Consider the following 25725-nt stretch of genomic DNA (forward strand, 5'->3'; position numbering starts at 1 on the left):
TGAAAAAAACAGTTCAAGTCTGTCTAAAGGCATCTGAAAGGGGAATTTTCTGAAGCATTTTCTATCCCCATGATTCTCACAAAATTCTCCAATTCATTCTAGTCTAGAAAATAATAGATCTTCCCTTAAAGAAGTGCTAATCCCATATATGTGGAATCTAGAAAAATGGTACAGATGAACCGGCTTGCAAGGCAGAAATAGAGACACAGATGTAGAGAACAAACGTACGGACACCAAGGGGGGAAAGCGGGGGTGGGGGTGGGGGTGGGATGAACTGGGAGATTGGGATTGACATGTATATACTAATATGTATAAAATAGATAATAAGAACCTGCTGTATAAAAAAGAAATAAATGAACTTTTTAAAAAAAGTGCTAATCCCATGGTGATCACAAAAGATAGATTTTCCCACCTCTGATCATGTTTCTTCTTTTATTTTGCTGTATATTTTTAGCATGCTTGATAGTTTATCCCCAGGATGTTTCTTTTTTCATAAAATATTGTACAATATATAAGAAATGCTCTTGGAATTTTTATTTTTCAGGACTCCATTTTGGCATAATATTTTTTGGTCATTACCATACTTAGCTAAGTCATATCTCACTATCACCAAAGAAGATATCTTAGAATTAAATTCTTGAATTGCACTTGACCTTACTGATTGGCAGTCAATTTAAATTAGATATTATCTCCCATCATCTTAAAACAGATTATCTCTTAGGAATGCTTCCATTTGTGGAGAAAGAAACTGTAACAATAGGAAAGGGATGTGGGGTAAAGAAAAATGCCTGTATCGTTTGTTTTAGCATCAAAAAAATCTGTGAATAGCTTTTATTGCTGGAAATAAATGGATATGATGAATGGTATGGGGGTTCACATTAGTATCAGAAGTTTTTATGGGCGCTCTGCTAGTTACTTGATGCAGACCTGTATATTGTGCTGTGTTTTCTCAACTGCCTTTGTAAACACCATAGCCTTAATAGATCATTTTGAAAGAAGCTACCATCCTGCCACATCCGTTGGTAGCCTTCTTTCAGGTTTCTGACATATCCTTAATCTGATGCTCAGCCTTGTCATTTGGATCAATAGTAAACCAGATAAGATGTCTTCTACTTGCAAGGCTATGACTATAAAAGGTATTTGAAAAATAAATTCACTTTTTATGTCCATGCCACAAACCTGGGGAGTACTAGTTTGTCATTTGTCTCTCCATCTGTCTGTAAACAGTCAGTTAAATTGGTTATTGATGAGAATAAGGTGAATTATACTTGAAACAAGAGTAATATAGAAATAAACTTCATAGTAAATTTCTTAGATTCCTACAAAAAGGTGACATCTCTTTTTTTTAAGAGGTGGCATATCTTAACTTTAATCTCTATTTCAGAATGAGCAATTTGTTCTATATTGTTTTCTATTCCAAATCAATATAATAATAATCAATTATAATTACGTTATACTTTACAAAGCACTTTTATATACATTATCTTATCTTCATAACCTCTATAACATAATACTCACTTTATAATTTGTAATGCATTTGTTATTCATTCAAAAATATTTATCTAGTACCTACTACATATAAGGCACTATGCTAGGCACTGCAGATTCTGCATACAAAAAAAAAATGTTGGTGATAATAGAAGAGGTTAGAATTGTAACATTGTAGTGTTAGAAGGAATCCCAAGAATCATCTCCCAACTTATCATTTTTCAGGAAACTAAATCGCGGCCAGTTTGTGAATCATGGTCAACCAACTATTTAGGGGCATTATTTTTTTTTCTGTTATATGATATAAACTGATAATCTTTCTAATGTCAACCCATAATTTAATCTTTTTGAATCTGTGTTTCTTAATCCATGAAGTGACAATAATTCTGGCTTTCACAACAGGGATATTGTGAATATTGATGAAGGCATGATTATGGAACATTTCAAAATTTAAATGCCCATCTGAGGGTAAGAAACATTCCCCATAAATAAGAGACAGAGAGTAATCCAAATGTAAACCATGGTTTCCCGAGGTTTGTGAGATGCAGGCTGCTCATTGTTTTCTTCTTTATATTTTTCTTTATTCTTGAAATTTCTTTAATGAATATCTTATTACTTTTATAATAAAATTTTTTTCCTCTTTCTCCTCTAACTTTATATTTTGGCATAATTTCAGATTTACAGAAAAGTTGTGAGAATACTGTAAAGAATTCTCATATACCCTTCACCCAAATTCCCCAGATGTGCACATTTAACCAGATATGCTTTATCCTTCTCTCTCAGTATATGTGAGTGTGAGACATTGTCTTCTGAGCCATCTGGAGTAAGCTGTAGACATGATACTCCTTTGCCCTCAAATCTTTAGTGCATATTTCCGATGAACAAGGACATTCTCTTAAATAACCATAGTTCAATTACCAAAATCAGGCAATTAACATAAATACTATTATCTAATCCACAAATCTTATTTAGATTTTGCCAATTGTCCCAATAATGGTATCTACGTAAAAGAAAATCCAGGATCAGGCATTTTATTCAATTATTATGTCTTTTTAGTTTTCATTGATCTGCAACAGTTCCTCAGTCTTGTGCGTGTGTGTGTGTGTGTGTGCACATGTGACATTACATTCTAAGTGTACAGACCAATTATATTGTCTTTCATTTTGGATTTGTCTGATGTTTCCTCATAATCTAGGTTATGCATTTTTGGTACGAATACCACAGGAATGATGTTGTGTTCTTCTTAGTGCATCATATCAGAAAGCACATGATGTTATTTGTCCCATGATTGGTGATGTTAACTTTGATCATTTGGATAAAGTGGTATCTACCAGGTTGCTCCACTGCAACCTTACTTTTTTTCCTTTGTGATTAATAAGTATTTTGTGGAGAGCTAATTTGAAACTATGTAAATATCCTACTATTCCTCAAGCTTTCACCCACAAGTATTAGCATCCTCCGGCCACTCCACCTGAGTCAGTTAATATTATGATGGCTGCCAATGGTAAAGGTTATTTTTAATCAATCACTGCTTATTCTAGATATGAAATTAGATGAATGGTCTGATGGAAATTGTAAAAATCATCTCTCACATTAAATAAAAAAGCTAAAAAAGAATGGAAGAGATTGTACCAAAAGCTTGTGGTAGACTTAGGATAATGGAATTATAGGTGATCTTTTTCCTTATTTTCCCAATTTTCAATAATTTTCCAAATTTTTCAATACATATGAAATATATAATTCATAATTTTTGAATCCCTTTCTAAGTATATTTGTTTATATCTAATTGGTCCACAAAGAACTTGAGGGAGACACTAAAATGTTGATTTAAGAGTTGTGATGTGCGTGAACTTAGAAGAACTGTTAAACTAGAATTAAAGCATAGCTGTGGCAAACAGACACCTACCTACCCTGGGATAAGTTACCAAACGGCACAACTAAAATAACCTTTGATCTGCAACTCTTTCTTCCCCACTCTAACCACTCCTAGCGTTATTTTTTACTGACTCAGTTGCCTCTTTCTTAGTTTCAAAGAGAAAAGGTCCCAGAACAGTGAAGGAAAGGTGAGGAACAGTACAGAGTTCAGGGATGGATTTGTAGATGGAGGTGGTTTGTGATATGATTTTTTGAAGATGGCCAGATTTGAGACTAGAAGATACGTGTTTGAATTCAAGCATCACTATCCATTGTGAGGACTTCGGCTACCGTTTTGAAAATGGGTAATGGTTACCAAGTCAGATAACTACTTAGTGCTCAGCATTTAATGAAAACCTTTAATGCATACCCTGAATGAGGTTCACTAAGGATTTCTGAGTTTAACTGAACTTATTTACACATTTATCTGTCATTTGTCTTTTTCACTATCTAAGAAATCACATCCATAGTGTGGAACTGAAGTAGAGAAGGTAACAGATGGATTCAATCAGTTGTTTGCAACAGTTTCCCCAAAGGCACATATCTAAGCCAAGTAGATGAATTGATTTTTTTTAAACTGCATGTTAGGATCAATAAAACTGAGGTACACTGTTGAAAAGCTAAAGATGGAGCCTACTGCAAGACTTGAGGTGCTTCAAAGGAACCGGGTGTTAAACAAGATTTGTTTGGATTTAGTTTCTGAACTTAATGTTGAAACATGATTTTTTAAAGTAACTACTTGCAGTGCAACTCAGAAGACTGGTCAGGGTCAGTGAGGAGAACAGACCAGGCAGATTATGATGTTCATCAAGCAATGAGAACACTAGGAGCAAATTCTTTCTTTCTTTCTTTTTTTTTGTATCTGAAACAACAAATATGGTCAAATAAAAAATGTTTTGTTTACAAGGACTACTTTTATGATGAGAGGAGGACCATAATGGTATCTGAGAAAGAAACCAATATTTATTAAGCCCTTGCTGTGAACTGGTCTCTATGGGTTTTGGGGTGTTGTTTTTTTTTTTCTTTTTTACCAGTGGGAAATCTGGGGCTTTGAGAAATAACATGCTCACAGTTAATACAGCCAATGAAGTACCCAGATCTGACTGGTTCCAAAATACATTCTCATTTAATTACACCATGCTGCCTCCCCATGGGTAGCATTTCTGGCTCCCCTAAAGCTTGAACTTCATTATGCTAGGAAAAGGAATTTTTGTATCTGGAAAAAGGAAATAGACTCAAAAACTATTACGCTGTGCTTAGGAAAAATGAAAATTATTAGAAATTTACATTATTATTGAGGCAGCTAGAATAAAAAACACTTAGTTTTGAAGTAGCTATAAAAACTGGGTCATCTGCTTCTTAGAATCATAAAGTCAAAGAACATTAAGCTGGGTAAGCCTTTAGATCATAATCCAACCTCCTTTTTTTTTTCATGTGGGAAGAAACTGAGGCTGGGAGAAAATCAATAATTTGCCTTTATATGTGAGGTTGAGCTGGCTGAGACCCTCTCATGTCACTGCCTTACTTAAATTCTTCAGTACTGCTTCAGAAACCTTAAGGAAAAAGTGCAGACTCCTTAGTCTGGCACATTTCATCCTCTAGTCCTTGCTTACCTTTTTGGCTTCAGCTTCATGTGTCTCCCTTTCTACTCTATTTAAAGCTTTTATTCTAATCACCTCTTCCTCACCCTCATTCTCCATGCACAGTGCCCTTGCACACTCACTTCCCACTTAAGTTGGCTTTAAATACAGCTCAGGCACTGTTTTCTTCAAGAAACCTTTACTGACCCCTCAAGGCTGGGTGAGGTACCCCTCTTTAGAGTTCTTACCACTGTCCTTACATAGGGCTGATCTCATTCGTTGTATTACAACAGTGAGCAACACTTGCAAATGGCTTCACCATGTGTTACGGCCAGAGTGAGTGATAGTGTGGGATTAACTGCACCATGTAATAAGTGAATATGAGAGACTTGCTACATACAACTTAACTAATGTTGGCTTCAGAATTTCTCCATAGGAGGAGCTTATGGGGACAAATTGATCGGAAGGGGTGGGAATAAGACTCAAAGCTATCTTTGTATAGCACTTTGCATAAAATTCGGAAAATATCTATTGTCCCTATCAAAGAAATGGGGAGGAGAGAAAATATGGAGACATGGAGAGATGCTAAAGTATTGGTGATCCCAAATCAAGATCCAGCTCAACTGCCATGTCCTTCATGGGGTCTTTCCTGTTCTAACATTTCCCCTCCCCATAAAGGGCTGAAAGTACATCCTCATCCAACCTGCCTGGTCCATTTTGTATTTTTTATGCACTTGCCCCTCCTTGCTTGTACTACGTCATAGTGTATAATGAGCATACATCTCTATTTTAATTATTTTTAAAGCTTCCAAAACCCTTAGCGTAGTGTCTGATTCAGGGTAATTACATAGTAAGTAACTGTTGAATCTGGAATGAATTATTGAATTAGCTCAGCACATCTCAATCTTAATACCATTTTCGAATGACCTACAGAGCATTTAGGAAATATTAATTCCAAAGCCTCAGAAATTCTTCTTTTTTTGAATTATTATTTTTTTAATGCAGCAGGTTCTTATTAGTTATCTATTTTATACATATCTGTGTGTATATGTCAATCCCAATCTCCCAAATCATCACACCACCACCAGCACCACCCCCCGCCCCTGCTTTCCCCCCTTGGTGTCCTTACATTTGTTCTCTACATCTGTGTCTCTATTTCTGCCTTGCAAACCGGTTCATCTGTACCATTTTTCTAGATTCCACATATATGCATTAATATATGATATTTGTTTTTCTCCTGATTTACTTCATTCTGTATGACAGTCTCTGGGTCCATCCACGTCTATGCAAATGACCCAATTTTGTTCCTTTTTATGGCTCAGTAATATTCCATTGTATATATATACACACCACATCTTCTTTATCCATTTGTCTGTCAGTGGGCATTTAGGTTGCTTCCATGACCTGGCTATTGCAAATAGTGCTGCAATGAACATTGGAGTGCATGTGGCTTTTTGAATTATGGTCTTCTCTGGATATATGCCCAGTAGTGGGATTGCTGGGTCATATGGTAATTCTATTTTTAGTTTTTTAAGGAAGCTCCATACTGTTCTTCTTAGTGGCTGTATCAATTTACATTCCCACCAACAGTGCAGGAGGATTCCCTTTTCTCCACACCCTCTCCAGCATTTGTTGTTTGTATATTTTCTGATGATGCCCATTCTAACTGCTGTGAGTTGATACCTCATTGTAGTTTTGATTTGCATTTCTCTAATAATTAGTGATGTTGAGCAGCTTTTCATGTGCCTCTTGGCCATCTGTATGTCTTCTTTGGAGAAATATCTATTTAAGTCTTCTGCCCATTTTTGGAGTGGGTTGTTTGTTCTTTTTAATATTGAGGTGCATGAGCTGTTTACATATTTTGGAGCTTAATCCTTTGTCAGTTGCCTCATTTGCAAATATTTTCTCCCATTCTGAGGGTTGTCTTTTTGTCTTGTTTATAGTTTCCTTTGCTGTGCAAAAGATTTTAAGTTTCATTAGGCCCCATTTGTTTATTTTTGTTTTTATTTCCATTACTCTAGGAGGTGGGTCAAAAAAGATCTTGGGGCCTCCCTGGTGGCGCAGTGGTTGAGAGTCTGCCTGCCGATGCAGGGGACGCGGGTTCGTGCCCTGGTCCGGGAGGATCCCACGTGCCGCGGAGCGGCTGGGCCCGTGGGCCATGGCCGCTGAGCCTGCGCGTCCGGAGCCTGCGCGTCCGGAGCCTGTGCTCCGCAATGGGAGAGGCCACGGCAGTGAGAGGCCCGCGTACCGTAAAAAAAAAAAAAAAAAAAAGATCTTGCTGCAATTTATGTCAAATATTGTTCTTCCTATGTTTTCCTCTAAGAGCTTTATAGTGTCTGGCCTTACATTTAGGTCTTTAATTCATTTTGAGTTTATTTTTGTGTATGGTGTTAGGGAGTGTTCTAATATCAGTTTTTTTACATGTAGCTGTCCAGTTGACCCAGCACCACTTATTGAAGAGGCTGTCTTTTCTCCATTGTATATCCTTGCCTCCTTTGTCATAGATTAGTTGACCATAGGTGCATGGGTTTATCTCTGGGCTTTCTCTCCTGTTCCATTTATCTGTATTTCTGTTTTTGTGTCAGTACCATATTGTCTTGATTACTGTAGCTTTGTAGTATAGTCTGAAGTCAGGGAGTCTGACTCCTCCAGCTCCATTTTTTTCCCTCAAGATTGCTTTGGCTATTCAGGGTCTTTTGTGTTTCCATACAAGTTGTGAATTTTTTTGTTCTAGTTCTGTGAAAAATGCCATTGGTAGTTTGATAGGGATTGCATTGAATCTGTAGATTGCTTTGGGTATTATAGTCATTTTCACAATATTGATTCTTCCAATCCAAGAAGATGGTATATCTCTCCATCTGTTTGTGTCATCTTTGATTTCTTTCATCCGTGTCTTATAGTTTTCTGAGTACAGGTCTTTTACCTCCTTAGGTAGGTTTATCCCTAGGTATTTTATTCTTTTTGTTGCAGCAGTGAATGGGATTGTTTCCGTAATTTATTTTTCTGATCTTTCACTGTTAGTGTATAGGAATACAAGAGATTTCTCTGCATTAATTTTGTATCCTGCAACTTTACCAAATTCATTTATTAGCTCTAGTAGTTTTCTGGTGCCAAAGCCTCAGAAATTCTGACTTCATTGATCTAGGATGAAACAGGCATTCTTTTTTTGGTGGTTTTTGTTGTTTGTTTTTTTTAAGTTCTTCAGGGTTGAGAACTCTGTTATTAGATTCTTTGTTTAAACAATGATTCTCAAAGTGTGAACTCCTGGACCTATCAGCACCAGTGTCTCCCAGAAACTTGTTTGAAATGTAGATTCTGGGACCCCACACCAGAGTTAGTGAATGAAAAACTCTGAGGGAAGTCCTCAGCAGACTGTGTTTTCCAGCTCTCCAGAGATCCTGATGCATGCTAGAGTTTGAGAACTACTGATTTAAGATGAAATAAATGTTTTCCTATAAATAAAATGTCAAACTATGAGAAACAAAATACATTTTATAATCAGCCCAAAAGGTTTTGCCAACTCAAAGCACCACTCTGAATAAATGAGGGTAGCTCACAAGCACAAGAGAATTGTACTTGTGGAAATAAGCATCACGGCGTTTTATAACTTTTAATATTTTTTGTATGAAATCCTCTCCACTGAAGGGACTAATTTTCATAATAATCTTTAAAAAAAATAGTCTATGTCAGGCAGGAAAAGCACATGAAAAATCCAGCACTGGGTAAGGAAGCCTCAGAGTCAAGGATATATTTTCATAGTTTCTTTTCTTAGAGAAAAGTCTATCTACTTTTTTTTGACAGTAACATTTTCTCGTTCTGTTGTGCTGTTTGACTATGTGCCACTTGATAGTTCTGTCTATTCCTATGGAAACCAAGTTAGTAGATGGAGCCAAGGCTTGGAGGAGGCATTGAGGAGAAATATTAGAAGAGTTCAGCCACAGAGCAAATAAAGATGTTGCCTTTCCTTCAGTCAAATCCTCTCTGAGAGCCAGAATCTGTTTCAAGCCAGAGGGATGTTCTTGGCTGATGTATTGTCTAGCTGCTCTGCCAGATGGATGAACATCTTAAACTTGAAAAGCAACAAATAGAGCTCCATTCTGCCTTTGAAGTACCATTCTTAACCTTTGCTTAGAGAATTGTCAAATAGCTTTTTAAAAACATTTTTTTCAGATTTGCATAAGATGACAGGTTAGTGATGTGGTTACCATCATAATTGTTAAGTAATTAGAAATTTTAGCTGTAAAACACAGTATTTAGGCTTGAAATCAGAAATTTAAGAAAAGAAAGAGAATGTCTGTGATTGGGAAACGCAATGCAGATTTGATTTCATTTCTATAGCTCAGTAATTCATGTCATTCAAAAACGGTTTTTGTAACTGTTTTCTGTAAAGATTCACATTAAATTTTAAAAAAGAAGAAGAAGAAGGAAAAAAAAAGCAGGAAACCAGAGTACAATGAGACACCTAAATCAACCGGGATCAAAGAATGATCCAAGCAGACAAGAATGATGAGGAAAGGCCCATCCTTTTTCCAATCCACTTATACTCTATATTTGATACGGTAGTAGTATCTCATGGTCTAGGTAAAAAAACAGTATGGATTGCATTGTACTGAGCTATTTATGTGGATATTTAAATCATGTTTTTATTTCAGCTAAGATGTATAGATTCATTTTTCCAGTTTCATGTACCTTAATTTATGCCAGAAATTATGTCTTTAGATAAAATAGTTGAAACAGCTATTAATATAGATGATTCCTAACCCTATATCTTGAATCTAGCTGTCTCTTCCAATCTTCAGTTCCATATAGATTCTTTTCTTTTCTTTCTTTCTTTTTTTTTTTTTTGCTAGATATCTCTATATAGATTTCCCTCAGACACCCCAAACTCCACATGTTAGAAAAACAGAACTCAAAATCTTTATCCTTAATCCTATTTCTCCTTCTGTCCTTTCAGTTGTTGACACCACTCTCCATTTTGTACCCATTCAGGAGGCCTCTTACATATTTCACAGTCTGTCCTCCTATTTCCACTTAGCTCCCATCATTTCTATTCTGGATTGCTGTAGTAACCCCTAACCAGTCTCACTACCAAAGATTTGTTTCCCTCAAATCAGTACTTCACCCAGCCTCCAGGATATTTCTTAAAAACATAAATCCACTCGTGTCATTTCCTCCTTCAACTCTTCACTGGCACCCCATTACCTACACGATAAATTTTAGACTCTTCGTCATACTGTATTAGACTCTCCATTTTCTAGCCCCTACTCACCTCTATAATCAATTTTTCACTTCTTATATTCAATACTTCATTTCATATTACAATAATATAGAACTATCTTCGAGGCTTGAGATTTTGTCTCACCATATATGCAAGATAAGAAGTTAGTCTGTTACTGCTTCATGGATGTTGACAATAGACACAAGCCTCTAGGGTCAGGGACAAAGAAGTTTATTATTCACAGCATAGCAAAAAGCATCAGCACCTATATGTTTGTATTGATTTCCCTTTCCCCCAAGAACCATGGGAGAGTCACAGAAGGCCCAGATGGATGCTGTACACACAGCAGTTTTCCATCATAGCACAGAGGAACACTGAACTTCAGGAATCTGCGCTTTTGTAGTGAGCAGCTAGTAAACCCAGAAGAGATGACCTCACCCCTCAAATTGATTGCAGCAAACACAACCCAGAGAAGTTGCCTAGGCCAGGAGTGGTCAAGTCTCTGCATTTTTGGCATAAGAACATGCAGTGATGATTAGGGCCCATGGTAAATTGCTTCTCCCAGCAACCCATCACTTAGCCCTACATGTTCTTGACATGAGCATGCCATTCTGTCAGCTACTCTGATTAATCTGACCAACAGAGGCTGGGAACAAATCTGTTTAATATGTCTCATACAGCATTTAAATAATAGAACTCCAAGCCGCAGGATGAGAACAACCTGCAGTATTGACTTCAGTGTCCTGGATTAAGTCCACTGTGAATAAGTACCAGGGGAGACAGTAGGTCTTACTTTATACAGCAAAGATATACTCTAAGGCTATTCTGTTATCTATTACGACCCATGCAAGGGAGTTTGACTGACCTGCTGATCTTTGGTGTTATTACCAATAATTACGTGAGGCACTGGGGGCTGAAAAGCAACCCCTAAGCCCAATGGAGAACTATTTCATGGCCCTCTCTCCCCCAGATACAAACATATAACCTGAAGAGGCACAAGTCACTTTAGTTCGGGATTTGTTGTTAAACGTGGATCACCGTTTCATTGTTTGGCTAAGCCACATGGGCAGTATCACCAAGTAGTTACAGCTTTGATTGTCATACATGGCATAACCCAAGGCTTCTCATACTGCCATTGATGGCATCAAGCATGGCGGAAGAGTTCATGTCCATCCATGTCCACATGAATTTTTCTGTTTCATAGCACATGGATGGGGATGACAAACACAAAAGCAGATCAGATTGCAAGCCTCAGCTGCTATTTGATTCAGGTAGTGAAAAGTAATTTTGTTTTTTTCTGGGATACAGTACTGGATCCAGAGGACAAAGAGAGCATCAGTTGTCCTCTTCCTCCCTGTACCTCCCAAGGTGTCCTCTTCCAAGGTGCTGAAGTTGTTGCATTCCCTCCTCAACCACAAAATCAGTGTGTCCCACCCTAATAGCTAGAACTCCTCACCTTTTCTCTCCTCATCTCCTACTTGCACCCATACCTTTCACCTAGAAGGGTAGATACATATAGGACAAATTTACAGAGACCCGTTATGTCCCCCACTTTAGCCCACGTGGGCATTTAGGAGGACTTTGTGAGTAGGGTACTCAAGCAAGTGGTCATTGTGGATGTGTATGATGTAGGACCATGTCGATCAACAAACAAATTCAGGTGGCTGAACCAGAGTTAAGTTTGAATCTCTAAGCTCCCTTTTGGTTGGGCTGCCACCAAGAGGGTGTACCAGTGAGGCCAGCCTGGGATTACTCTTAGGGGAAAGAGAAGCATCATAATCAGGGATGGACAGGGCGGAACCCCAAATTTTCAACATAGGTGTATATGATTCCCCACTCCTTTTGTCCTGATTACTTCCCAGGAGGCTGCCATGAGGAGATGAGCTCTTCCTGCGGGTGGCCACATACAGTAACCAAACTGCCCTACCTCTCTCAGGTGTGTGGATCAGGAAGAGGTAACTGAGGTGGAACCAGAAATCTTTCTGAGTTTATTTTCAAGGAAACCATGGCTGCTCTTGATCATTTCAGATTCCTCAGGACAGCATGGGGCATAGAATGCCCATAGAATGTAAAGGGCTGACCTGCCCTGTACACAGTCGGTCTTCCAGAGTTGTCATGGACGTTGGACTGCCTCCCAGTGGTTGCCATCAGGTTTTAACTTAGCCAAATCATCATTAAACCAGGACAAGGCATTCAGGGGAACCCCTGAGCATCAAGGGCACCATTAAACCAGCAGTTTGCCTCAGACAGTGGCCATCTCCACGCCCAGTTCTTTGTCCTCATTGCCAGACAAAGCAGACTATAGCAGGGATCAGGTACGTGGCACCGTTGGCTCTGTGTTATCAGGCAAGGCTTTGCATTCACTTTCACTTTTGAGCAGCTGCCCACTCATGTCTCCGCCAAGGGAACCTCTGCTGTTTTCAGTCCACCCAAAATTCTGTATCAAGTAGCAGGGTCTCACTGCTTTCTCCGTTGGTTTCCACTTTGGAGATTCCTTGACTCAGCGGCCACAACTACATTGCCTTTCAGCTTGCTGCCCCATTGTCATGCTTTCTTCCCTTCCTCTGCTTGCCCAGGGGAAGGTGAGCCAAGACCAAGGCATCATTTGGGTGGCTTGTTTCAATCCTGCTCTTCCTCAGAGTCATTAACAGGACAGTGGGTTCCCTTATCTCCCCAACCTTGCCCACCGCTTGGGTATGATCACATGGAATCTTCTCATCCCTGAACCTGACCTGCAGGGCCCTGGTCCTTACTCTTCAAGAAAACTGTGTCTCCGTCAGTATCCCCTCCTCATTTCCTGTACTGTCAGGTCTTGGATTTAATTTGCCCTACTTTTTTCTTTGTTTATGCCAACTTATTACAAGGTAATAAATTGGTTCTGAGTACTGGCAGAAGACATAAGACTACCATCAGAGACAAAAAAAGCTTTATCACTGATGGCAAAAGCATGAGCACTTGCATTTTTGCATCCCTTACCCCCAAGAACCAGGAGGCAACGCAGAGGCCCCAGATGGACACTGGGGTTCACATGGCATCTGAGGAATGCTGAATTTGGGGTAGCTCCAGACTTTACTACTTACTTTAGTAAGTAGTAAGCAAGACTCTCTATCTAATGTCCTGGGAGACATTAATGTCCCTTAAGACTGCTTGATACAAACCCAACTCTGAGAAATGGCCCAGGTAGAGGAGTCGAGGCTTTGCATTCTTGGCATATTTAGTAAGAACATGCAGGGACACTCAGGGCCCACGGCAGATTGCCTCTCCCAACACTATTGTGGTATTTCTAAGACTCATTTGTGTCTGCAACCATTACAGGAAAGATTGAGATAAAGAGGTTATTGATATTTGTGACCTATATACTTCCTGGAGTTAGTGATTCTTTTTAAAAATTAACATGGTAAATGCCTTGAGAGTTTATAAATATGTAATTACATAGATAGCATTAGACTTTATAGTAACAGATCATGTTTCTATTATTTCCATTTCAGTTTTAAATAATGTATCTTTTGGTATGTAGTATGATTAGGATTTAGAATAAAATATGGCAGAATGCCTACCTTACATTTATTTGTGCTATTATACATATAATTATAATACTTCCAGGACAAAATTATATACAAACCTATAAATGAACAAAAAAATAAATTAACATTTGGTGGACAATTGTTTTCTCCCCAGCTACAGTGAGAGTAAATTAAGTGCTGAGGACACAGAGAGAACAAGAATGCAAAGAGATTCATCAGAAAATATGTAGGTTTTGAGAAAATATCTAGTCTCTTCAGTGTCCCAGTGAGGGAAAGGACTGCTACAGGCAGTCCTATATTCACACTAAAGCCAAGAAAATACTTAGAATTTGGGAGTATTCTTTGCCTTGATATGAGGCTATAGCTTTAGAGGAAGCTGTTTTAGAGAAGTGGCAGGAGCAGGACAAAGATAAGCCCAGGACCAGGAAGCTCCCCACTAGCTCAGTGACAGTAACTGTGATACCCCTAGTATCACTAGACATGGGGCTGCGAAACATCATTATAAGTTCAGATTCTTATAATGGACCAGGAGCTGGATGTTAGCAGCTATAAGGGTGAGCAAAGAGAAAAAAAGAAAAAAAACAAAAAATAACAGCAAACAATCTTCTCTTTAAAATGAGCCCTCAAACAAAATATATGAAGAAATCTCATGCTAAGAAAGCTACCAGTATCATCATTCAGATCATGAATTCATTCCTAGCGGAAGAACATAAACAAAGCAAAAAGAAAAGCCACACAAAGAGAGAAGATATTTGCAAAACAAGCTAAGAATTAGTATCCAGAATATGTAAATAACTTCTATAGATCAGTAAGAAAAAGACAAATAGCTCAGTTGCAAAATGAGTAAACAATGCAAAAAAGCTCTTCACAGAAGAAGAAACAAATAGCTAACAAAGACGTTCCACTTCAAGAAGGGAAATGAAAATTAAATCCATGGTAAAATACAATTGTATACCCATCATATTGGCAAAAGTTAGCAAGTCTGACAAAACCAAGTGTGGAGAGGATGTGGCGAAACAAGCATTCTCAAACATTAGTGGTGGGAGTGTAAATTGGAGTAACTACTTGAGAGAACAGTTTCAGCCCAGCAGCTTCAGAAATTCTGGCACGTGTACCAGGAGCTACAAGAAAATTCATTACAGTATTGTTTGTAATAGTGAAAAGTGAGAAACATGCTAAGTATTCCCTTAGAGAATAAATAAATATAATATTATTTTCATATGACAGAAAGCTTTCTTCAGTGAAAATGTATGAACCAAAGCAATTTGGATACATCTCAAAAATATTGCTTTGAGTTAAAGGTGGCAAGTGATTCATGTAGGGCTACTTATATAAAGATTGAAAACATGTAAAATAATGCTATGTAGTTTATGAATACATGTATTTGTAAGAAATAAAATGTATCAAAACATTCACTGGAATGATAACCACCAAGTTCTCCAAAGAGAGAAAAGGTAATAGAATTGGGGAAGGACACAAAGGGAGTATTAACCATATATGTTATGTTTTATTTCTTAAAAATGAAAAATCTAAAACAAAATATCAAAGTATTTCACTCAGAACTTCCATATCATTGTTATTAAGATTAAATGACTTTTCCTAAAAAAAGGAGTTCCTCTTAGCAAGTTGGACAGACAAAAATATGAGCTTAAGTGGCATTTTGAGTTGATTTGTTCCCAGATTCATTTCAAGAGCTGTTCTCCAGGTCAGAGAGCTTTTTCATTCTCTTTTACCCTTTCAGATATTATACTCCTTTTCATGTATTTGGGGAAAATCCAAATGTCATAATCACTTACATTACAGACAAAAGAAGCTCATGGTGTTAATAATTACAGGAAGATTAAGATGAGGATTATTAGTACCTAACAACAACGGCAACAACAAAAAACCAGAAACTGAGAAACGACGTCTTATTCAATGTTTCAGAGACATTAGGAAATATTTTCACATTTCGCTGGCATAATAGACCTCATCATATCAGAGTTAATGTCCTTTTAGTGATGAAATCAGGACTTTTTTGTAACTTTAGCTCTCATTTCTGCTCACTTACCACCGGAATTTTCTTAAGAATATACACTCTTTTGATCTATTATCTCTTTTGATCTTATACTATTTCCTACCCAGTCAGAAATTATAAAAGCAAATTCCAAAACAGTCTTCACCTCAGGATCATGTTCTGTGTGGCCCTAAGATATGATACTAAATTGTTAACTTCCAAATCATCCCCAAAGTATTTGTGTTATAATAAACTTGAAAACTTAAGAAGTCCAAATTTCAAGCAATAGTGAGGAAATGTTTAGACATTTTGTCTGTTTGCTTTTGTATTGAGGAGGCTTTACGGGAAACAAAGTAGCCTATAACATGTGTCCCCAGGGTCATACAGTCTTCAGGGGGTTATCAAAATAGCTTGCTGCCTCAAACTAGTGTTGTCCTCTTTTCCACTGATATTACAAATACTCTCCTGATTTTAGCTCAAAGGTTGTCTGTCCCCTCTGTTCAGTCTCAGAATTGAGTTTGCATACACTGGGCATTTAATAAATGCTTGTTCATGAGACCAAGGAGGTTGACCTTGGTCCAAATGGATTATATTGTTTCTAGTCCCAGCATTCGTCAGTAATATCTGATGTGTCTCTGTCCTTTGGAATAGAAGAAGCTGGCCTGATCATATAGCTGACCCCTCCTCAGGGTACCAGCTAAATTCCTATTGGGTATGTTCTTGTTGGTACTATATCACCTTTATCCGTAAGTAGAGTATAGACATCTTTCTCAATGTAAAAAAAAATCAGAAAAGCCATTATTTATAACATTCCAACTATTTTTACTTTTACCTGTTCCTAACCTTGGTTCTCTCCTTAATCAGTAGCTGAACTATGTATACCATGTTCAGTTAGATCTTTCTATCTACATGCCCTCTGTCATGGGCCATTCTTGGTTCCACTTGACCATTTATGTTTTATTGCTTCCTCCACATTGGAAAACTGTCCATAATAAAGTTAGCAAACATTCCTGAGCATTTGCTTTGTGTACTGTTCTAAGTACAGAGATTACCTTTATCATTTCATATGCATGATAATCTCAGGTACTATTATTATTCCTGTTTTACAGATGAGGAAATTAGAGTCACAGGAAGATACTTTAATTGATATGTAAAAATTTTCCACGATACTTCTGTGAGGAGCAAAGATGAAATCTATGTCAAAGAGCTTTGTAATAAGTAAAGTACAAACATTTTACTCCTTCCTGCTTTGTAACAAGGTTCAATGGATGTTTGTTGAATGAATGAGTGATTATTACTGAGGTGTATGATGTTTTCTGTAGGTAGAATCTGCAGAATAATGTGAAATGTAAATATACCAAGCACTGTCTATAAGTCAGTAGCCACCCCCTAACACATTCTAGTTTCCTCCTTCTCCTTCCCATTTCCTCTAAATTTCAAATTCACAATGACTGTCTGATTGAATATCTTTAAAAGTCATGATGAATTATTCTGTAATATTTGAAATGTTATGCTCAGAAAGGTCAAACCTTATTTTTTTGGTATGAAGTACCACATATGTTTATTTTTCCTGGGCATTTTTCTCTTTTTCTGAAAGAAAAGATGGCAAGAGATTTAGAGCAGGGTGCCCTCTTGAGGAAATTTTAGTACCTTCTCAAAAACTTGCATTGGGTGAAATCAGAAAATCCAGATAAATGATGTCCGCTATGAATGAAGCTCAGATAAATAAAACATTAAAAAGTAATAGTAACCAAATTCCAGATATTTGAGAGTTAATATTCTTTTTTTTTAATATGTTAGGGGTAGGAGTTTATTAATTTATTTTATTTATTTTTGCTGTGTTGGGTCTTCGTTTCTGTGCGAGGGCCTTCTCCAGTCGCGGCAAGCAGGGGCCACCCTTCATCGCGGTGCGCGGGCCTCTCACTGTCGCGGCCTCTCTTGTTGCGGAGCACAAGCTCCAGACGCGCAGGCTCAGCAGCTGTGGCTCACGGGCCTAGCCGCTCTGCGGCACACGGGATCCCCCCAGACCAGGGCTCGAACCCGTGTCCCCTGCATCAGCAGGCAGACTCTCAACCACTGCGCCACCAGGGAAGCCCTGAGAGTTAATATTCTTAACTGTTATGATCTAATTTAGCAACTGTAAATAAGAATTTTTAAATAAAAACAAAAACCTCTATATTTCATTTCCTCTTATTCACTCAGTCCTTCAAGTAATATTTATTAAGCACCTATTATGTGCTAGGAACCATGCCGAGCCCAGTGGTCAACAAAACATAGTCTCTGCCTTCATGATGCTTACTGCTTATGAGGGAAATCTCAGTGAAGGGAAATAAAAACATATGTAACTACAAACTGGGGAAAGTACTATGAAGGAAATGAAAGGGTACTGCAATAAAGAAGAATAAAATAAGTTCTGCTTAGGGTGGTCAAGGAAAGCCTCTCTGAAAGGAAATAAATAAGCTGCATTCATTTGTTTTTCAGTCCATTCCAAGTTTGTCCATCTAGTATAGACAGCCTTATGACCCTTTTCCTAGCCTTGTTCTCCCTTATCTCTGCCCCAGCCCTGGAGCTGAGTTGAATCCTGTCTTTGCCCCTGTAGGCAAGCAGGCAAGTCTCATTCTTCCTTCTGCACCTCACTGTTGCTCTAGCTAGTTCCCTTTGCCTTACTTAGAGCCTCACATGCATCACAGTGGGGAACCTGCTCAATCAATAAATGTCTTCCTTACTAATACCAATAGCTCCTGATAGTAGAACATTAATGCATTGTAATTATAATACTTAAAGGTCACATTTCCAACAATGTTAAGGATGTAGAGGGTCTCAGAAGATGAAAAAGACAGGTAGCCCTGCCTGCCACTATGCTTTGAATAGGGAAAGAGAAAATACACATGAAGTAGACAGAGAACTTGATCATGCAATGCAGTTTGTTCATGTTGACTTTGAAATATCTGTGATACCAAGCATATTGAAGTCTCCAATCAGAATTGGAAATATGGAGCTAGATCTCAGGAAAGAGCTTAAAAGAACTATGGAATTTTTTTTTATTTTTATTATTTTTTGTGTGTGTATGGTACTTGGGCCTCTCACTGTTGTGGCCTCTCCCGTTGCGGAAGACAGGCTCCGGACGCACAGGCTAAGCGGCCATGGCTCATGGGCCCAGCCGCTCCGCAGCGTGTGGGATCTTCCCGGACCGGGGCACGAACCTGTGTCCCCTGCATCAGCAGGCGGACTCTCAACCACTGCGCCACCAGGGAAACCCAGAACTATGGAATATTTTTGTTGTTGTTGTTTTGTTTTTGTTTTTTTTTTTGCGGTACGCGGGCCTCTCACTGCTGTGACCTCTCCTGTTGCGGAGCACAGGCTCCGGACGCGCAGGGTCAGCGGCCATGGCTCACAGGCCCAGCTGCTCCGCGGCATGTGGGATCTTCCCGGACCGGGGCACGAACCCGTGTCCTCCGCATCGGCAGGCGGACTCTCAACCACTGCACCACCAGGGAAGCCCCTGGAATATTTTTCAAGGGTTTCAAAGCTCACATAGACATACTATAAAATGGTCGACCTGAGTCCCCACCAGTGTATTACTCTAGCCCTTGTAACTAAACTTCTTTCTCCAGATGGGTTGGTTCTGCCAGATTGGAGGGTTTAACTGGTGTGGAGAGCACTGCCTGCAAGTGGGCGGCCTACAGTGACTTCTGGGTTGGTGTTTGTGTGAACAGATGAGTCTGGGACCTGAACTTTGAGGAAGCTGCTTCTACCTTAGCTGTACCTGTAAATAGCTCTCGTCAAGAAAGCTAACCACCTTTTCCTTATTAACCAAATGACTGTGAACAAAATATTTAACCCCTTTGAATCTCAATTCCCTCACCTGTAAATTGGGGTTTAAAATCTCTACTTATTTCACAAAGTTACTATACTTTGAATATAAATAATATGTGCTGTGCTGGTCAGATTGTGCTGAAACTAATACATTCACACATTGTTGCAACTAGATAGCAATTTGGAAAATACACCAAAAACCATAAAATGCACAAACTCCTTTGACCCAGTTATTTGGTTCCTGATAAGTTATTCTATGGAAAAAAAATATGTGAAAAATCATGTACATTGTAGCATTTTCTATTAAAAAATATTACAAGCAATAATAGAATGATTAAATAAAATGTCTTGCCTTAACACAATGAAATATTGACCAGCCACTGAGTAAACTAAATGCATATAGAAAGTGGTTGGAAAGAAACGTGAAAAAATAAAACAATTGCTAGAGTAGTAGAATTATAAGTATTTTCCTTTTATTAATTTATCTGAATGTTATTATTCTAGCAGAATAATTAAAATGCTTAAAACATTTTAAAATTTTAAAAAAAATTTGGCTCCAAACTAAATTTCTTCTTACTGTCTCTTATTTTTTATTTAGGGAAATTATCGTTTCATGAAACTCTTACTTACACGCAGAGCAAACTGGATGCAGAAGGATCTAGAAGAAATGACTCCTTTACACTTGACTACCCGGCACAAGAGCCCTAAGTGTTTGGCGCTTCTGCTGAAGTTTATGGCACCAGGAGAAGTGGATACACAGGATAAAAACAAGGTAACGGACTGTCAAAATCGAAGACAAATAGAGCAGAAAGCAAATGCTTTATTTTATGATGTGAAATCTCACGGAAGAAGGCCTAATTTACCACTCATGCATGGTAGAACAATTCCAAGTCTCCACACACCCCAGTAAAGTATTTCACTTAAATTCTGTCATTTTATCCTCCCAGCAACCAGGTGTGGTGGGTAGTATCATCTTTTTACATATGGGAAAACTGAAGCTCAAGAAGATTAAAATTCTGCCCGAGATCCAATTGGCAGGACTAGAATTCAAACCAGGCCTGTCTAACTCCAACTCAGTATTTGACTGCTAGTCAAGATAGTTGCTAAAGGTAGTTAGATTTGTGGTGGCCAAATGCCCTGGGTAATGAACTAAGTGCATAGTGCTTTAATGGCCTGGGCTTAGGCATCATTCTTCTTGGGTTTCAGTGTAAAAGCCACCACTTGTTCTATGTCCATTGAATTACTTAACTCCTCTATTCCTCAATTTTCTCATATGCAAAAAGGGGATAAAGGGTTGTTGAAGATAAAATGAGATGATATATATGAAGTGTTTAGCACAATGCCCGGTGCATAGTATTCTCTCAATAAATATTAGCTTAAAATTATTATTATTAGTTCATTTTGATTCTAACATCTGCTCTGGCATTCTTACTAGGGTCCATTATCTTCCCTGCTCTTGAGTTTTAACATAGTGTACCCATTGGTCATTGTTTTGGTCAACACTCTGATCATTCCTTACAGGAAAAAAATGTGGTCTTTAGTTAGACAACTGCAATCATCCTCTTCCTTTTCATCAGGCACTTAATCATAGAGTCTTGCTAACTCCAGCACTCTCATGTAATTAAAACTCTTATAAGTCATTCACTGGGTTTATATTCAATAATATTTTCACTCCCATTGTGTTCTTTATGTGACTTTTAGATTTTGTTTAGTAGTCATTCACATAACCCAGAGTTCTGAAATCAACTTTAACTTTATTTTACAACTTGTAAATTAATATTATTCTTAACTCACAGCATTTATAGTGCTAATATTTCACTGAGAATTCCCTGGTGGTCCAGTGGTTGGGACTCTGTCTTTTCACTGCTGAGGGCCTGGGTTCAATCCCTGGTCAGGGAACTAGGATTCCACAAGCCAAGTGGCTAAATAAATAAATAAATAAATATTTCACTGAAAAAAGCACAAGACCCATTAATCACTTGAGAAGCTACAACTGTCTTTGGGCTTCATGTCTTCCCCAATATATTCTGTGAACTTCCTGCTGTCTTCCAGTCCCTGTATGTTCTTCTGTTATTGAACAGGGATGGGAGGTTATTCAGTCAGAGAGATGGAAAATGGATCTGCATAGTCCAGGCAGCCACAGAGAAGAAAGAAGGACAAAAGCATAGAGCACTGAGTCTCAAACCATCTGAGGTGAAGGATCGTTTTTTTTTTTAATTTCTTATCTGTCACAGACCAATCATATTATAAAATACATTAAAAGTGAGCAACAAAAAACCAAACAACTCAATTAAAAAACTGGCAAAGGACTTGAATAGACATTTCTCCAAAGAAGATATACAAATGGCCAATAAGCACATGAAAAGATGCTTAATATAACTAATCACAAAAGAAACACAAATCAAAAACCACAGCGAGATAGCACTTCACACCCTTTAGGATAGCTATTATCACAAAAAAACAAAAATAACAAGTGTTGGTGAGGATGTGGAGAGATTTGAACCCTTGTGCACTGTTGGTAGGAATGTAAAATGGTACAGCCACTGTGGAAAACAATATGGCAGTTCCTCAAAAAATTAAACATAGAACTACTATATGATCCAGTAACTCTACTTCTGGTTGTATACCCAAAAGAATTGAAATCAGGAATGCGAACAGATATTTGTACATCCATGTTCATAGCAGCGTTACTCAAAATAGCCCAAAGATGTTACTCACAAACCTCCCAAATGTCTTTTGATGGACAGCTGGATTAAAAAAATGCAGTATATACATACAGTAGAATATTATTCAGCCTTAAAGAGGAATGGAATTCTGACACATGCTACAATGTGGATGAACTTTGAGGACATTATGCCAAGTGACAAGTCAGACACAAAAAGACAAGTACTGTAAGATTCCACTTACAAGGTACCTGGAGGAGTCAAATTCATACAGACAGAAAGTAGAATGGTGGTTGCCAGGTGACGGGGAGGAGGTGGGAATTAGGAGTTATTGTTAAATGGGTATGGAGTTTCAGTTTGGGAAGATGAAAAAATTCTGGAGATAAATAGTACTGATGGTTACACAACAATGTGAACGTACTTAATACCTCTGAACACTACACTTAGAAACAGTTAAAATGGTAAATTTTATGTTATGTACATTTTACCACAGTCCAAAAAAAAAGAATTACTAGAAAAATAAAAAACAAAGATGTAAAAAAATGCAACCCCAAACTTTTTACTGTTAGGTTCAACAGCATAATATATTTCAGTAAATATATTCAGAACAGGGACTTCCCTGGTGGTGCAGTGGTTAAGAATCTGCCTGCCAATGCAGGGACAGGACACGGGTTCAATCACTGGTCCAGGAAGATCCCACATGCTGTGGAGCAACTAAGCCCGTGTGCCACAACTACTGAGCCCACGTGCTGCAGCTACTGAAGCCCACGTGTCTAAAGCCCATGCTCCACAACAAGAGAAGCCACCACAATGAGAAGCCCGCGCACCACAACGAAGAGTAGCCCCGGCTCGCCGCAACTCGAGAAAGCCCACGCACAGCAGTGAAGACCCAACGCAGCCAAAAATTAATTAATTCTTTAAAAAAGAACAAATATAGGAAAAGAAACTACAGAAACTGTACATGTTGTTTACTGAAAATGTGGTTTTAGGCGATTAACTGCTTTGATATTTGTGACTTTTTTATTCTGCAGTTATCACTAAACAAAAAGTAATGAGTTAATAACTCTACATGTTAGACGCCTGTAGGTTCATTTTGAATGAATACCACATATGCCAACATTTAAAGTTTTTAATGTGACAGTTGAGCTTGGTTCTTGCTGTTAAATGATTTCGTTCTAGATTGGATTCATGACAATGCTACTCTCAAGGTATAAAGTATATCTAAACAGTTTCTCTGTGGTTTCATTAATAGTTCTCCTAATAGAGAAACCAGTATGTTGATGAGAATGGCAGAAGAGATTTTTAAAGCAACATTGGCAAATTCAGCATGTTCATTTTTAACTTTATCTAAAAATAAAGCAAGTGTTGCTGTATTTTTATATCTTTAACAATTTATCCTGTAAAATTATAGTTAAATTTAAATTTATCCTTTGATATAAAAAATGGATTCTAGATCCGTGATTTCCTATGCATGGATCTTTTCTGATAGATATTAAAATATAAACCTTCTATCAGATTCTTAAGGTGCTTAGTACAATATCAAGATGATCACTTGGGGCTTCCCTGGTGGTGCAGTGGTTTAGAGTCCGCCTGCCAATGCAGGGGACACAGGTTTGTGCCCCGGTCCAGGAGGATCCCACGTGCCGCGGAGCAGCTAGGCCTGTGAGCCATGGCCGCTGAGCCTGCGCGTCCAGAACCTGTGCTCCGCAATGGGAGAGGCCACAACAGTGAGAGGCCCGCGTACCGCAAAAAAAAAAAAAAAAACAAAAGATGATCACTTGCTTTGTTGATAATTATTCATAAAATATTTCGCTGGGTTTTTCTTTCTCAGTATTATCAGGTATTAGTACTTGATGACCTAAATCCCTGCCATGGTTAAGATGTCAGATTCTGGAGTCAGACTGCCTGGGTTTAAACTCTCTATTCAGCCACTTGCCACCTTCACACCCTTGAGCAGATTACTTACCCTCTTCGTACTTAACTTTCCTCACCAGTCGCATGCAAATTCAAGAGTACTCATTTCCCAGAGTTGTCATGATATAGACTACATGAGATAAAATATATAAAACTCTTACGACAGTGCCTGTCACACACTGAAAGTTTGGGAAGAGTTTGTTGTGTTTTCACTGTTACTGTAGTTATTGTTATTTTGAGAATCTCTCAATTTTGCAGCAAACAGCTCTGCATTGGAGTGCCTACTACAATAACCCTGAGCATGTGAAGCTGCTCATCAAGCATGATTCCAACATTGGAATTCCTGATGTCGAAGGCAAGATCCCACTTCACTGGGCAGCCAACCACAAAGATCCGAGTGCTGTTCATACAGTGCGATGCATTCTGGTGGGTATAATGGATGGCCTTTCCAAATATATATATACATATATACACACACACACACACACACACACACACACACTATATATATATATAATGAAATATCCAATATATGCAAAAGCATTTATATGACACACAACCAAATTATGAAGCAAAAGAGCATAACAAACATGTGAGCTCATCACCAAGAAATAAAACATTTTAATACTGTTATTTAAGACCAAACAGAACTTTCCTATGTGCCAGTTTCCAAATACATTCTCTCTCCCTGTGCCATTCCTGTCCCCTATCAACTACTTTTCTGAGTTTATATTTATCATCCCTGTCTTTGTTTTATACTTGTTCTTATTAAATAGTAAATAGATGTAAGTGAATATTTATATAATACATTTAAGATATATAAGGAAACAACAAATACTCCTGTACTCATCACTGAGTTGAGGAGCCAAGTACATTACCATTGAAGTTCCCTGGATACCTCCCAGTACCGTTCTTTTCTCTCCTTTCTCAGAGTCAGCCACTATCCTCAGTTTTGTGATTATCATTCCACTGGTTTTCATTATAGTTTTGACATGTGTTTGTATCCCTAAAAAATATATTGTTTAGTTTTTAACATTTTTGAATTTTATATTCATAGAATCATACTGTATGTATTCTTCCGCAACATACTTTTCTCTTGCTCAGTGTTAAGCTGGTGATTTTATCTATGTTGCTGTGTGTAGCTGTAATATATTACTTTTTACTGCTGTATAGTATTCCATTTTATGAAGATTAAATGACACACATTATTCAGTCTGTTATTGACTGACATTTGGAACTGTTTCCAGTTTTTTGCTATTTACAACAGTGCTGCTCTGAACCTTTTGTAAAAGCATATCTAGGGTATCTAGGGTATGTATTTAACTGGTTGTTGCAGGTATATAGAAATGCAATTGATAGTTTGGGCCATTAATTATATATTTAACCAACTTGGTATACTTTCTTATTAATTTTGAATATTTATCAGTATATTCTTTGAGGTTTTCTAATCACTCCTTCCCAAATTCGAACTTACAGGCTATGGTAGTCTAATATTTAGTCCTATTTGCTTATAACACACAAATTAGACTTTAAAAGATATTGTTTTATTTGTACAATGAAAATTTAGTTCTACTTGTGTGTTAACTAATTTCTTTGCTCTGCATTTCTTCTT

At 37.9% G+C, this 25725-nt stretch overlaps 1 protein-coding gene across 4 annotated transcripts in view; it reads left to right on the plus strand.

Moving 5' to 3' along the window:
• Window positions 1-25725, plus strand: part of INVS (inversin) — a 144270-nt gene that overhangs the window by 48159 nt on the left and 70386 nt on the right. For 3 of the 4 annotated variants that reach the window (XM_033431194.2, XM_012533634.3, XM_033431196.2), the window contains exons 4-5: window positions 20135-20308; window positions 24372-24539. In XM_033431194.2, the coding sequence (XP_033287085.1) occupies window positions 20135-20308; window positions 24372-24539 (342 nt within the window). The remainder of the gene's footprint in view (window positions 1-20134; window positions 20309-24371; window positions 24540-25725) is intronic. The other variant, XM_049710951.1, reaches the window with a different exon arrangement.

This window comes from Orcinus orca, chromosome 6 (assembly GCF_937001465.1).
Source record: "Orcinus orca chromosome 6, mOrcOrc1.1, whole genome shotgun sequence".
NCBI classification, from domain to species: Eukaryota; Metazoa; Chordata; class Mammalia; order Artiodactyla; family Delphinidae; genus Orcinus; species Orcinus orca.